The sequence below is a fragment of the Ptychodera flava genome, chromosome 13, assembly GCF_041260155.1.
Source record: "Ptychodera flava strain L36383 chromosome 13, AS_Pfla_20210202, whole genome shotgun sequence".
Classification (NCBI taxonomy): domain Eukaryota; kingdom Metazoa; phylum Hemichordata; class Enteropneusta; family Ptychoderidae; genus Ptychodera; species Ptychodera flava.
Genome location: NC_091940.1, coordinates 22328595 through 22341393, shown reverse-complemented (window position 1 = coordinate 22341393; position 12799 = coordinate 22328595). Strand labels below are relative to the sequence as shown.

Below are 12799 nucleotides of genomic sequence, written 5' to 3'. Positions count from 1 at the left end.
TTTACTGGCTTACTTTTCAAAATTCGAAAATTTTATTTTTTCATAGAGTTAACACAGTGATGACGGCCATTTTGAATTTTAAATATCAGTAAATTGTGGTTATTTGTTTCTCTAGTACCAATATTTGCACTTTGACCCCTGATGTTTATTCTAGATTTTGAAAGAGAATGGTTGAAAAATTTCTTGAAGAAAGTTTGAGCAAAAGTTTAAGTCTTTCACTTTCGAGGCGCCAACTACCTTAAATAAGTCATAGTAGATAAGTTCTTCAACACTTTTGAATGTCTTCATATTGTTTTATGTACCTATATTTCACTTAAAGGGACAGTAGCTGTACCTGTATAGGATTCTTTCAGTACTCTGTTATTTAATGTCACTTACTCTTCTTCTTTTACTCACCAAAGCATAGTGAGATACAAAGTATTCAACTTTTCTACTCAACCTGTACATGCTGAATACATTGTTTATGTTTACGAGTGAATTTTGGTCGGGACTAGAACTCAAATGTAGATAATAACAGTACATTTTGCACATGCTGTGTCAACAAACTTAATACTGGGTATTTTCAGCATGATTTGGGGAGTGGAACAAGAACTCGCTTTTGACGTACAAAATCAAAATAGCAGAAAAAATCATCAAGCCTTTTTAGAGATGTTCCCAGTCATTTGACCAGGAAGACAGGAGCAGAACTGATAATTTTAATTGTGTAACCATCGTAATGCATGAACCTTTTTATCAGATGTGTTTCAGACTGAGTAACCTTGGTCTTTTCCTTCTTCACCACCAGGTCAACCTGATACTGCCAATTGTATTCATTTTAGCCTGTGCCTTCTTAATCATCGTTGGTTTCTACGCAGCACCCAAAGACACTGGCATTGGTGTCGCCATTCTCATGACCGGTGTTCCGGTCTATTTCATCTTCGTTTGGTGGAAGAACAAGCCAGCCTTCATCCAGAAGTGTTCAGGTAAAATAAACAAAATGAACTGAATTTTTTTAGAAATTTCACAGGTGTTCCTTCCATTGTATAATGTATTTGAAATTATTTTTTTTTGGAATTTCTTGAAATTTCTTCAAGTCTGCTCTCCAGCAATATCAGAACTACGTGAAAATATTCTTTAGTTAGAAAATTTAATTCTGTTATTGGTATGTCAGTTTGGCTTTTAGTGGCATTTTAGATATCAAAAGCTGCCAGTCATCTTTCTGCTCAAGCTTATTTTTGTGCTGTAATTTTTCCCGCCAAAATTTTAGTGCAAAATTTTACCAATTTTTATAAATTTCTCTGTACGTTTTTTGACAATTTTGGACCAAAAGGATATCACACTTCATCAGCTACAGTTTTTTATCAAAGTTTTGGCAAAAATCAGACAAAAATTGACTGGGGTATATTTTGTAAAGGTGACAAAAATTGACTTTGGTGCTCAAACGGTTGACTAACGTATTTCGACACAGTCATTCCCTATGGCAAAAATATATAAAACCATTGTTCTTCAATTGAATTATAGTCATAGAGCCAGTAAGTGTAACTTTTGACGATTTTCTCAATATACATGTATTTGCTTTGAATGTCAGCTAGTCTACTGTTTCTTGTTCTACTCCAAACGCATATTGAGATATGCATTTATTTAGCTAGTAAACTCAGCCTGTACATGTGTTCGCTGCATTGTTATTGTTGACAAGGGAATTCTTGTCTGGAGTTGAATTAGTTCAAACGTAAACACAAACAATGCATTTTACATGTATAGATGTTGTGTTGACAAGCAGAATAATTTTGGTGTTTCATTATACTTTTGGAAGTACAACAAGAACAGGCAATAAATACAGAACAAATATGGTGAAAAAAAATCGTCAAAAGTTACAGCTACTGGGCCTTTAGCAATAGCCAAAATTATTATCTCGTCTCAAAAAATTAAAACCATAAAATCTTGCTCAGACATTCCTCACTGAAACTTTCAACCATTCTCCTACCAAATCAAGAATAATAATCAAGGGTCAAAGTGTAAATTTTGGTACTAGAGAAACACATATCTCAGACATTTACTGACATTTAAAATTCAAACTGGCTGCCATACCTGTTATTGTAACTCTAAAAAGCTGAATTTCTGATTTGCACAAAAGTAAATGTGAAAAAGTTTCTTACAGCAAGAGCTTCATATGGAGACCCCAGACCATGAGAGAATTGGACAAATTTGAACATCCCATCATCCGTTACCTAATGCATGTTCTCTGTTTTGACTTTGGTCTGTGCTATTTCTCTTTCAGGTTATTTCACCAGATTGACCCAGAAGTGCCTGTATGTCTCTCTGACCGAGTAAATTTAACGTCATCAGATCTTTGTGGAACATCTGAAACCAGCTTTTTCAACAAGCACACCATGGAGTATCGTTTACCAAGCTGCTTCTTTTCATTTCATCAGTTTTACTTCAACATGATTTTGTTTTTAATTTATTTGACGTTCACATTTAAGTGGGCTCGCAACCAAACTGAACTTCTCTTGAGACTTCTTATCCCGCAGATGTTCCTGGTGAAAAATTTTTTCGTTTGCAAAAAAAAAATTACAAAAGCCTCAGAATTCATGATTTACATCGAATTCTAACAAATGAAAGTATTATCGTCCATGACAGGAGGCTATGCCACGATGTTTTTGGTCTTTGTGAGAGTTACCCCTCCTCGCGACCTTGGAGGTTTACCTCAACAATAACCCCTAAATACAATTCAAAACAGCGTTGGAAAATGTCCAGCTGGGAAATTTGCAGGGGGTCAAATCCCTGGTGTAACATTTGAATGCCATAACAGTTTTAAAATGCTCTCCAATTCATACTAATAACACACCAATTTTTGGGCATTAAAAACGACCAAAGATTATTAATAAAGGACAGCATTACCTGAATTTTGGCAATTTCTTTTGTTTTCAGTAGATTATTGTTTGTCATCATGTGATAAACACACAAATGAGACAAATGTTGTGTCGACTGCCAGGTGTTTCTGTAAATTTAGAAACTTGTGTGTTCTCAGAAACTCCAAAAAACCTGAAATGCACTAGAATTATTTTCACCATTATTACAACCAGTAAATTCTCAGAATGGTAGACTCTCACATCAGCAAAGGAAAGACACAGGATTGTTGACTTATCCATCATCTTATCAGTTCATCCACGCTGTCCCTGGCGGTCTCTTTTCTATCTGAAGACGAAAAACTTGTGAGGGTAGACCAAACCACAGGCCTGGAAACTGAACTAAAGCACATGTTTTCATAAGTTTGATTTTTTTACTACACTCTCTCCACCAATCACAGCTCTAGACTGACTAGACTTCGAATAGAGACATAACATCTTAAGGTTATATTTTTGTGTAGGGTAACAGTACAAAAGATTTGATTATATTTCAGTAATCTTTATATAGAATCATCCTTGTAAACTTTTAAAAATTTCAAATTTTATCATTTGGTAGCCAGCTCTTAAAATGTATAATGCATATAAATAGTCATGCATAGAGGATGAATTTTTTGGTGATACATACGGTACTGTCTGTACCAATTTTTTGGTTTTGTAAAGTTGTCAGTATCTTCGTCTATGTTCCCAGATGCACTTGTCAGTTTTTTCCGATGCATCTGTCGGCAGTAGTCAAAATCGGAAACCAGAAAGAATCTCCGAGAAAATTGCAAAACAAGGGAGAAAAATCGTGTTTGTGCATAGTGTTATGTGTTAGCACGTTTGTGTGTCTTTGTGAAATGTTGCGAAAAAAAGTGTGAATCAAGTTTGCTGTTTAGAGAGGGATAGTAGATTTATTCAGAATGAATGCGTAAATGCATGTGCAGTCTTATCATGAGAGAAAAAATGTTTTTCCTGATTTCATGGGCCGCTGAAGTACCTACACCTGTCATGACAGGCACCGTGGGTCGTTGCATGGAAACCATGTACAGGATATTGGTATATTGTTGGTGGCATGCATCAGCTTTCTGTTTAGAGTACAACTGTTCTAGTAAAGGGTGCTTTTTCTGTTCTGTACGATGTTTTCTGTCTCAGGGAATTGGAAATAAAATCATTTGACAAAGAACAATAAAAAAAATGTACCTGTGATAAAAAAATCGGGGGCGTAACATTTGTTCAAGGTTTGAGTTGCATCGGCCATTGCATGAACTTCAAATTTAATTTTACCATACAGTGTGTAACCTTAAAGTATATGTGTGACTTTTGCAAAGTACTACTTCCAGTGGTATGGGCTGATTTGATTTGTTTTTGGATATTTGTAACGATACATATTGTACATGCAAATGCGAATACAACGCACATGACATGAATTGTCAACGGGAGTATGAATTAAACTTCAAATTAATCCAAGTATCAAATTTGAATACTGCAAAAATGCCAACAACTGCTTGTGCTTCACCAACTCTTAAAACTCAGAAAATATATTTTTTCTGGCAGAAAATTGATCTCTGTACAGAACAGTGATAAAGTTTGACTTAACATTAACCACAGTGAAAATAAATTCAAATACAGAACAAAATTATAATGTAAATTTATATGAGTTTGCATGAGAACTTATAATGGAAGATAAATTTATATTTTCTGATACAGTGTACCCTCCAAAGTATTAATTTTTATCTGGTTTGCCATGAAAGTAGAGGGGAACCAATTCGAATGCACAAATGTCAAATGTTTAAAAAAAATAAGTAGTCTAGAAAGAGGCTGATTTTGACTTCGAGGTCACTATGGGGTCATTCCAATTTCTGTACAGAAGGAGCCTCTTTTGAAGTTGTATAAGTGTTTAGGTGTACAGTTTTGAATGTTCTAGTGCTGCATGTATTGGCTTTTATGGCCAGCGGCTGCGTGCTGTTTTGTTTTCTTGTCTTCCGTTAGCAGGCATCGTACTTGTCGTGAACAGTAATCCTGGGTTTTTTTTCAGTCAGTTGTAGATCTAGATATGCATTTTGAAGACTACTGAAATTTCTCGGAAAGATACCTTGCTTGATTCTGGTGTTGTGTATGCGAAAACGATAGAACTTGGATTGTGAAGATTTTTCAATTGAAATAATGCAATGTTACTGTAATTCCTAGATGAATGATTTTTTCTGCAATAAGCAAATTAATGCAATTTCTGACCTATGATGTCCAAAAATATTACATGTCTGAATAATTGTCTTGTAATGTCTTGCCGTATCTTGGACCATTTCAGAATACAACATCCACACTTTTTTCCCTTTTCCAATACATCTTCAAATATTTTCATCTTTTTTCATAGGTTTCAATTTTTCACACATATTTTGTTACAACATAAGTTTTCCGAAGAAAGTTCACCCACCTTGTTTGATTAGCAGTAATCTACGGGTATGCACATGCGCACCAGCAGATCACCACCTGAGCACGGCTTATTCCACTTATAATCAGGCTCTTCCATTTGAGTGAGAGAGGAGCTGCGTGGGCGATGACCTCATCAAGAGCATGCATCCCTGTTCTTTATCACAATGTGCGCCCTCACTGTCATAGTACACCAATACTCTCTTTCTTGTAAACTATGCCTGTGACGGCAAAGTAGCACAGTAACGATACAGTAATAATATTAATGGAATTGTTTCAAAAAAAGAAAATAGTTTTAAGAAAGGAATATTTTAATAAGTCTCAGCTTCTGTTTTAGTAAGTGTCTTATTAAGTGAAGATTTAGTTTCTCAAGAATATTTTAAATTTGGATTAATTTTCTGTCATTGAATGAATGACTGTTTGTCATAGTACTAGGTGATACTTATGACACAAAATTGTAGTCTTTGCAGATTGTTTTATTCAATAGATTTTACCAGTAATGTAACTATTTGTGACTTTCATGGAACTAATCAAAGTGTGTTGCAATGCAATGGTCGCGTTTATCTTTAAAATCTCTGATAGGGTTTTCAAAAAGTTGGCATTTCATTCAATTTATTGTGTATGTCTTTTGATCTCAAAGTACCTATTTGAAAAGTGTATCAGTGAAAAGAGAAAATGTTAATAAATGGTACTTTGCCTTATCTTCTGTGGCATGTCCATTCACTGTTGTGCGATGCAGTTGTCTCTTTTCGCAAAGTAGCTCTGCGTGGCAGGGCTGTGTGTTATCGTCTATAGCCTGCCACCCCAGCCATGCTGACTGCCATAGACAAAACCGCTGACTCCAGCAACATTTTGTCTGGCTTGCACATTTGATGGTGGGAGGCCTACAGCCGGTAACACACAGCTGTGCCACGCAGAACTATTTGGACTGTCGGTGGTCCCTTGTGCCTTTTAGTCCCTCGGGATGAAGTCCAAGGGGCTTAAGGTTTGGGTTCTGTCCATCCTTCAGTCCATGCAGATATCTCGGTCATGTCTGACCCAATGCCCTTCAAATATGGTACAAGGATAATGTACTATGAGTAATGAGAGATCTATATTCTGAATGACTGCACTAAATCTGATGACACTTGCTGCAGATGTTGATCATAAAAAGATTTACCAGTCAAGAAATGAGTTTTAATTTTAACAGTATCAATAGCTAATTATAGGAAGTCTTTTCTGTACTGAACATGAGGACATTTTGGTTCACATCTGGCGTTCTGACTTTTTTATGTCAAGAGCCATTACTCAGACATGCCTGGACCAGTTCTTTCCATTTAATTTGAATTTTAACATTTAAAAAGCCAGGGCGTGACATACCTAATTCTGTCCAACTTGTTTACAATCCAATCCAATAAGGGTATTGTCAGTCACAGACAGGGCTTTGGTAACTGCATGTTTCATTTGCATCATATCGACTTCAATTTTTAGTCACTTCCAGTGACGAATTCCCAATTACATAGGGGACTATGTCATTGTCAATGACTTGTTCTTTTCTATTTGGTATAGTCTCTGACACATGGTATGGGGGGAGCCTAGTGCCGAAGGCACGACCGCGGAAGGCGAAGGCACGAGGTGTCTACGTCTTTGGCATTGCGCTCGCAGTTATGCCTGCGGCATTCTCCCACCCCAGTCTGTGCGAGAGACTATAATAATAGAAAAGAAAGACTACAATAATAGAAAAGACGGGCTGAAAAGGAAAAGTCACAAGGAACTGACGACACTCTATTGAAAAGCTATTCACAGGGGTGTTTTATCAAGGGCTATGTGTTAATTCTGATATATTTAATAGTTTGCGTAGGAAATTTGTTTCATTTTCCTTCTAAAAAGTTACAAAATATCGCATTTTAGGCCTTCATAGTGTTTGCTCCTGAGGGCAGACGAAAGTTTGGAGAATGATCATTCGGAATGGCGTCGCAGATCCCAAGTGTAGAAGGGTACCGTTTGTTGAAAGAGAAGCGCCCCCAGTAGTCAAACTTTCCTTTTTGCAAATCGCACTGCATTGCGTCTATGTTCATTGAACACGGTTTCTCTACTCCCACTTTGGTTTCAATATTCATGATTTGAAACTGTTACAAACCAAAACTTTTAAGTATTTTTCATCTCTACATGAATGTTTTTATCGTTTTAATCCTCAAGGTCAGTGCGCACGTCATGGTTAGATATTCGGACTCCCATCAAATTTTTATTACACTATCTATCGTATGCGTAGCGAATAAAGTCGTCTTCGTCTTAATTTGGGGAAAGTTGAAAATTTCCCAATAATGTTATCACAATGATGGTGGCAATTTTGAATTTCTGGTGTCGATAAATGGTTGATTATGGGAGACCGGTCACGACATGCGAGTTTTTTAAACTGCTATCTGGGGTTAGGGGTAGGGTTAGGGGTTAGGGGTTAGAGTTAGGGTTGGGTTAGGGTTAAATCGCAGATCACAGTTTAAAGATGCAGGTCACATATCGTGACCGGTCTTCCATAGTTGATATTTTATTTCTCTATAAATACAAAGATTTGTGCAAGAGGACCTCGTTGCTTAATTCTGAAAGGACAATTCTACTTTTCCCAGAGGAAAGTTTTGTAAAAGTTGAAGTCTCACTTGTGAGCATTGCTGAACGAGGAACGATCTCGTCAGCTGCGCTCCGCCCTACTGTTGAGGGCGCACGCATGGTCTGACCAGGTTCCTGCTGCGCGCAGCTGTCTATGGTTATTGGTTGAATTACAGTCAACTCGCACTTTTTCCAACCAGCCCAGAACCAACTCGCCCGATACCACCTCGCCCGATTCAAACTCGCCCGATACAAACTCGCCCGTTGTTTTGAGATAGGGTGTTGTAGATTCCATGTACGCTAACCCGATGGCCCGAGGCCAGCTATTTTCATGTCATACCAGACCAGTAACTCGTGACATACGGTCCTGCTGTTCCTAAAGAAGTGAGCCAGTACGCACTAATTATCCCTATACGTAAAGAAGCCGAACGAAATTTATTCTTTCAAGAGATTTGCAAAACGTGAAATTCGCAAATAAAAAATTTTCCGTGTTGGCACATATTTCAAGCCGCACCTGTGGTTCTCAATGTTAGAAATAATTGTTGTTAGAAATAAAACGTTTTATAATAATAATAATAAGCTTCATTATTGCGCAACAACACACTTAAGAAGTGTGGTAAGGCAAAAATACCTTTTTAGTTCTACGTTACAAGGATACGTACCAGGTACTCATAAAATTGCAAAATAGTATCGGGCGAGTTGGCATCGGGCGAGTTGGTATCGGGCGAGTTGGAATCGGGCGAGTTGGTATCGGGCGAGTTGGAATCGGGCGAGTTGGTGTCGGGCGAGTTGGAATCGGGCGAGTTGGTTCTGGGCAGGTTGGAAAAAGTGCGAGTTGACTAGTGCCTTCCGAGGTTTTGTGCACACAATGGCTATGAAGACGAGCGCTAGCGAGGTATCATTAGAAACCGCAATTACGATAGAATCTTGCGCATTCTTGAGCTAAAATGCCTTTACCTGTAATTTTGTATATGTTTTCCACATTTTTTTGTTTCCTATTTGTAAAACATTGTTTCCTTTCTACGCATATAAAATAATGTAGGAATGGCTGCTGGCTTGAACTTGTCAACACAACTTGCATTTGTGTGATAAGGTCAAGAGACATTTTTGACAGCAGATTTGTACTTTGGAATAGTATTCATTTGTAATCAACGTTCTGCAGACAATGCACTGGTGTGATTCAAGGCAAACACGGGTTCAGATTCAGGGTATGGCTATTCATTTTGGAATACAACCTCTATTTGGAAATTAGCAGGTGTATTCTGCTTTGAAAGACACAAATCAGTCATTAAATAAGTATATTACGACATATAAGTAGGTCTATTTGAAGTGTTTGAAGTTAATCGTTTGTAATAGAAGAAAATTAGTTTCGGAATGCCCTGGGAATGACCAAGTTGAAATATGAGCAAACTGTGCGTGTTGTGGTGAAAGTTGCAGTGTAGTATTAACACGATTGGAACTAATTTGGGATGATTGGATGGTGAAGTAATGCCTGTTTGATCTGCAAATGTAAGCTCATCTGCTTTTCTTGTTTTTAGGAGTAATTCGTAATATTGCAACAACCAGCTAAAGAACACCTACGACTTTTAAGAAATTTAAAAAAAATGGAAATCCAACTATCCCAAATTAGTTCCAATCGTGTTTAGTTTGAAGGGCTATTTTTCTGATTTTCGGTCAAAAAATCATACTCTATAAATTACTCATCTGACAATTATAAAAGTTTGCATACTGGTACTCTCGGGGAAAAACCTATTAGAGATGTGTGCAAATTATAAAATTGTCCATCCCCAACCATTTCCGATGATATTTAAAGAAAGTTACGGACTTCCGTAGACGAGTGAGTGGGTGTCGATCACGTTACTGTTATTCACGAGTATATGAAACAGCGATATGCGCGCGTAATGCAATATCACGTACTTTTAACTTGGGTGAAAGGCGACTTTGCAGTCACAAAATCAGATATTCACAGGACATTATGATCAGAATGCCAAACAGCAAAGATGACCTGAAAGATCCTAAATTCTGGCGAGCCGTCGCTGCAGAGTTCATTGCAACAGCACTTTTGCTGTCCCTTTGCGTGGGCGGTTCAATCCAATGGGACCCTACGCACACTTCGAGTGTGGTACAACTTTCACTTAGCTCAGGTTTGACGGTGGCTACGATCGTGCAATGCTTCGGACACGTGAGTGGAGCCCACATCAACCCGGCGGTAACGTGTACCTTTCTGGCGACTCGGAAGATCAGCGTAGCGAGAGCGCTCACTTACATTGTTGCACAGAGTGTCGGATCTATCGCCGGGGCCGGGCTGATATACGCCGTGACTCCAGTGGGTAGCCGGGGTGATCTCGGAGTGACGTCTTTGGGTCCAGGAGTGTCTATCGGACAAGGATTTGCAGTCGAGTGCCTGATAACGTTTGTATTACTGTTTACAGTGTTTGCGACCATTGATCCTCACAGGAAAGATATCCAGGGATCTGCTGCACTTGCCATTGGACTCGCTGTCGTAACTACAAATCTATTTGCGGTAAGTTCACAATACAGTACATCAATCCAAGATAACGAGTATTTAAAGTTTAAAACTAATTTTGGGGAATCTTACCTTTCCGCACGTGAAGGTTTTAATCATGTACGCAAAAATATGAAATCGACAGTTAACCTGGTTAACACAAAAGAAGATCAGGGGCTCACCATTTCGAAAGGATGTGGCGAACGTGCAATGTGTAGTCTTGATATAATTTTCAATGCCAATATGTTAAGTTAGTCGTATTTAACTTAGGACTCCAGAACCCAGTGCGCATATTTATATTCTATTTGTTGATGCTGTAACTTTGGTAGTTACGTTTATTTTTTAGATCGATCGATCGATCGGAGATAGATAGATGGCTAGATCAATAGATATATCGAAAGATAGATACATAGATCAATAGATAGATCGATCGATGGATAATAGATAGTTCAATAGATAGATAGATAGATACTATAGATAGATAGATAAATAGATAGATAGATAGATAGATAGATAGATAGATAGATAGATAGATAGATAGGATCAGTCAGTCATTGGCTTTGTCTCTACAAATCTAGTTAGTGTTTTAAACTTTCCTGAGATTTTCGCGGAAGGTGACGGTGACAACAAGTGAAGAGGCTTCCATTGTTGTTTTTGATCGAAGAGAGGCACTTCAAACACTGATACAATGATCTAGTGGTATCTGCTGCTTTTTTCTGCCACAAATGTAGCTCATATATGCATACACAACATACAATGGATAATCTATGAACTATTTCAATTGATAAAACAACTGTACACACTTGACAACCATCAATAAACCTTCATCCGATGAGCAGTGCGCATGCACGTGGCAATATTTAGCTCAGATTCGTGGAAAGAATAATACGACATCGCCTTGCACGGAGACAACAAATGTACCATTGGATTGGCCCCTTGTTGATTTACTCTGCGTCAAAATATGAATACGAAAGTAGTAGATTGTATTATTTTGACGAATATTTTAGACAAATCTGTCAATCAAATCACAAAAAGAAACACACTTCCGCACACATCTTACCAGGCACTCTAACGACGTTTATACATGCAAGCGTATCACATGGCTCCATACCAGGAAACAAAACTATCATCAAAAGTCACGTGGTTCTCACTTTCCCTGAGTCAGCAAACCGTTATATATGATTGTATGGGCTGGAAGCTGGCAAATAAAAGGCTTTATTCGACCATTGACGCCGGAGTCCCACCATCCATAGTTTTACAAACGACCGATTTTCTGTTCAAGGCCAGCAGCTGCAACTTTTGATGATTTTTCACCAGTTTTGTGTGTAATGCCAAAGGATTTCTGTTCTACTTCCGAAAACATGTTGAGATACCGAGTATTCAGCTTGTCAATTCAGCCGGTACATGTGTAGATTGCATTGTTATTGTTGAGATCTGATTCTGTTCCGGACGAGAATTGAAATATAATACAATAACTGTGTATATGTATTCGACATGTAGACGATGTTTTGACAAACCAAAAAGTGATTGTTTCCAAACTCTTTGGGAGGAGAAAAAAACCCACTTAGGCCGCGTTGAAAAAAGTGGTGGGGGGGGGGGGGGGCTGGAGGAATTCATGAGGGGGATTCGAAAATTTTTGGGGTAGTCGAGGGGGGGGGGGGACTTGAAAGTTTTGCTCTGCCTATAGGGGGGTACCTGAAAATATTTTGACTTCCAACAATTTGATGTCGTCCTATGGTTCTATAATGTTAGTAATAATTAAACAAAATCTAGAACCGTTTTGTCATATTTTATGTCTTTAATCTCGAAAAAGTCTAAAAATGTATGAATGCCATTAAACTTTCGTAGGACAAGTTGGCCTTGTAATGGGGCAGGAGCTACAACTGTTGATAATTTTTCAATATTTCTATGCAATGTATCAAACACAGTTTCGTGGTGTCTCTCTACAGCATGCTGAAAAACACAATATTCAGTTTGTCAACAAAGCCCGTTTGTCTAAATATTGGTGATAATTGAATGATGCAAATGCACGGTACACGTAGGCTGTGTTAGCAAGCTGAATACTGGAAAGCTCAACATTCTATAGGAATAGAACAAGGACACAATTGTATAAACTGAACAAAAATATTGTCAAAATAAAAAGTTCATACAACTACTGCCCTGCTACTACATACTGGCAGTGACAGTGATACATGTATAGCTCTGACTCTGATGTAGTTTAAGAAGAGTTTCGGTCATAGTACACTCCATTGACAGTGAAACATACATCTACTTGTACACAAGATCCAGCCAGAGAGCAACACATAGAAGACTAGGGGACTAACACTTACCATGGATTTTTGAATTCTGGCATATGAGAACAATCAAATATTAGAGAAAAAAGATGGGGTCACCATAATTGATCTTATACAAATGT

At 37.9% G+C, this 12799-nt stretch overlaps 2 protein-coding genes across 2 annotated transcripts in view; both read left to right on the top strand.

The window, feature by feature from the left end:
• LOC139147837 (large neutral amino acids transporter small subunit 1-like) overlaps nucleotides 1-5995 on the top strand; it is a 49597-nt gene extending 43602 nt beyond the window's left edge. Inside the window, exons 9-10 of the mRNA XM_070719049.1 lie at nucleotides 785-962; nucleotides 2258-5995. Coding sequence (XP_070575150.1) covers nucleotides 785-962; nucleotides 2258-2310 — 231 coding nt within the window. The 3' untranslated portion in view covers nucleotides 2311-5995. The remainder of the gene's footprint in view (nucleotides 1-784; nucleotides 963-2257) is intronic.
• Nucleotides 5996-9746: 3751 nt separating this feature from the next.
• Nucleotides 9747-12799, top strand: part of LOC139147836 (aquaporin-4-like) — a 52459-nt gene continuing 49406 nt past the window's right edge. The window contains exon 1 of the mRNA XM_070719046.1: nucleotides 9747-10401. Within this exon, the coding sequence (XP_070575147.1) occupies nucleotides 9853-10401 (549 nt within the window). The 5' untranslated portion in view covers nucleotides 9747-9852. The remainder of the gene's footprint in view (nucleotides 10402-12799) is intronic.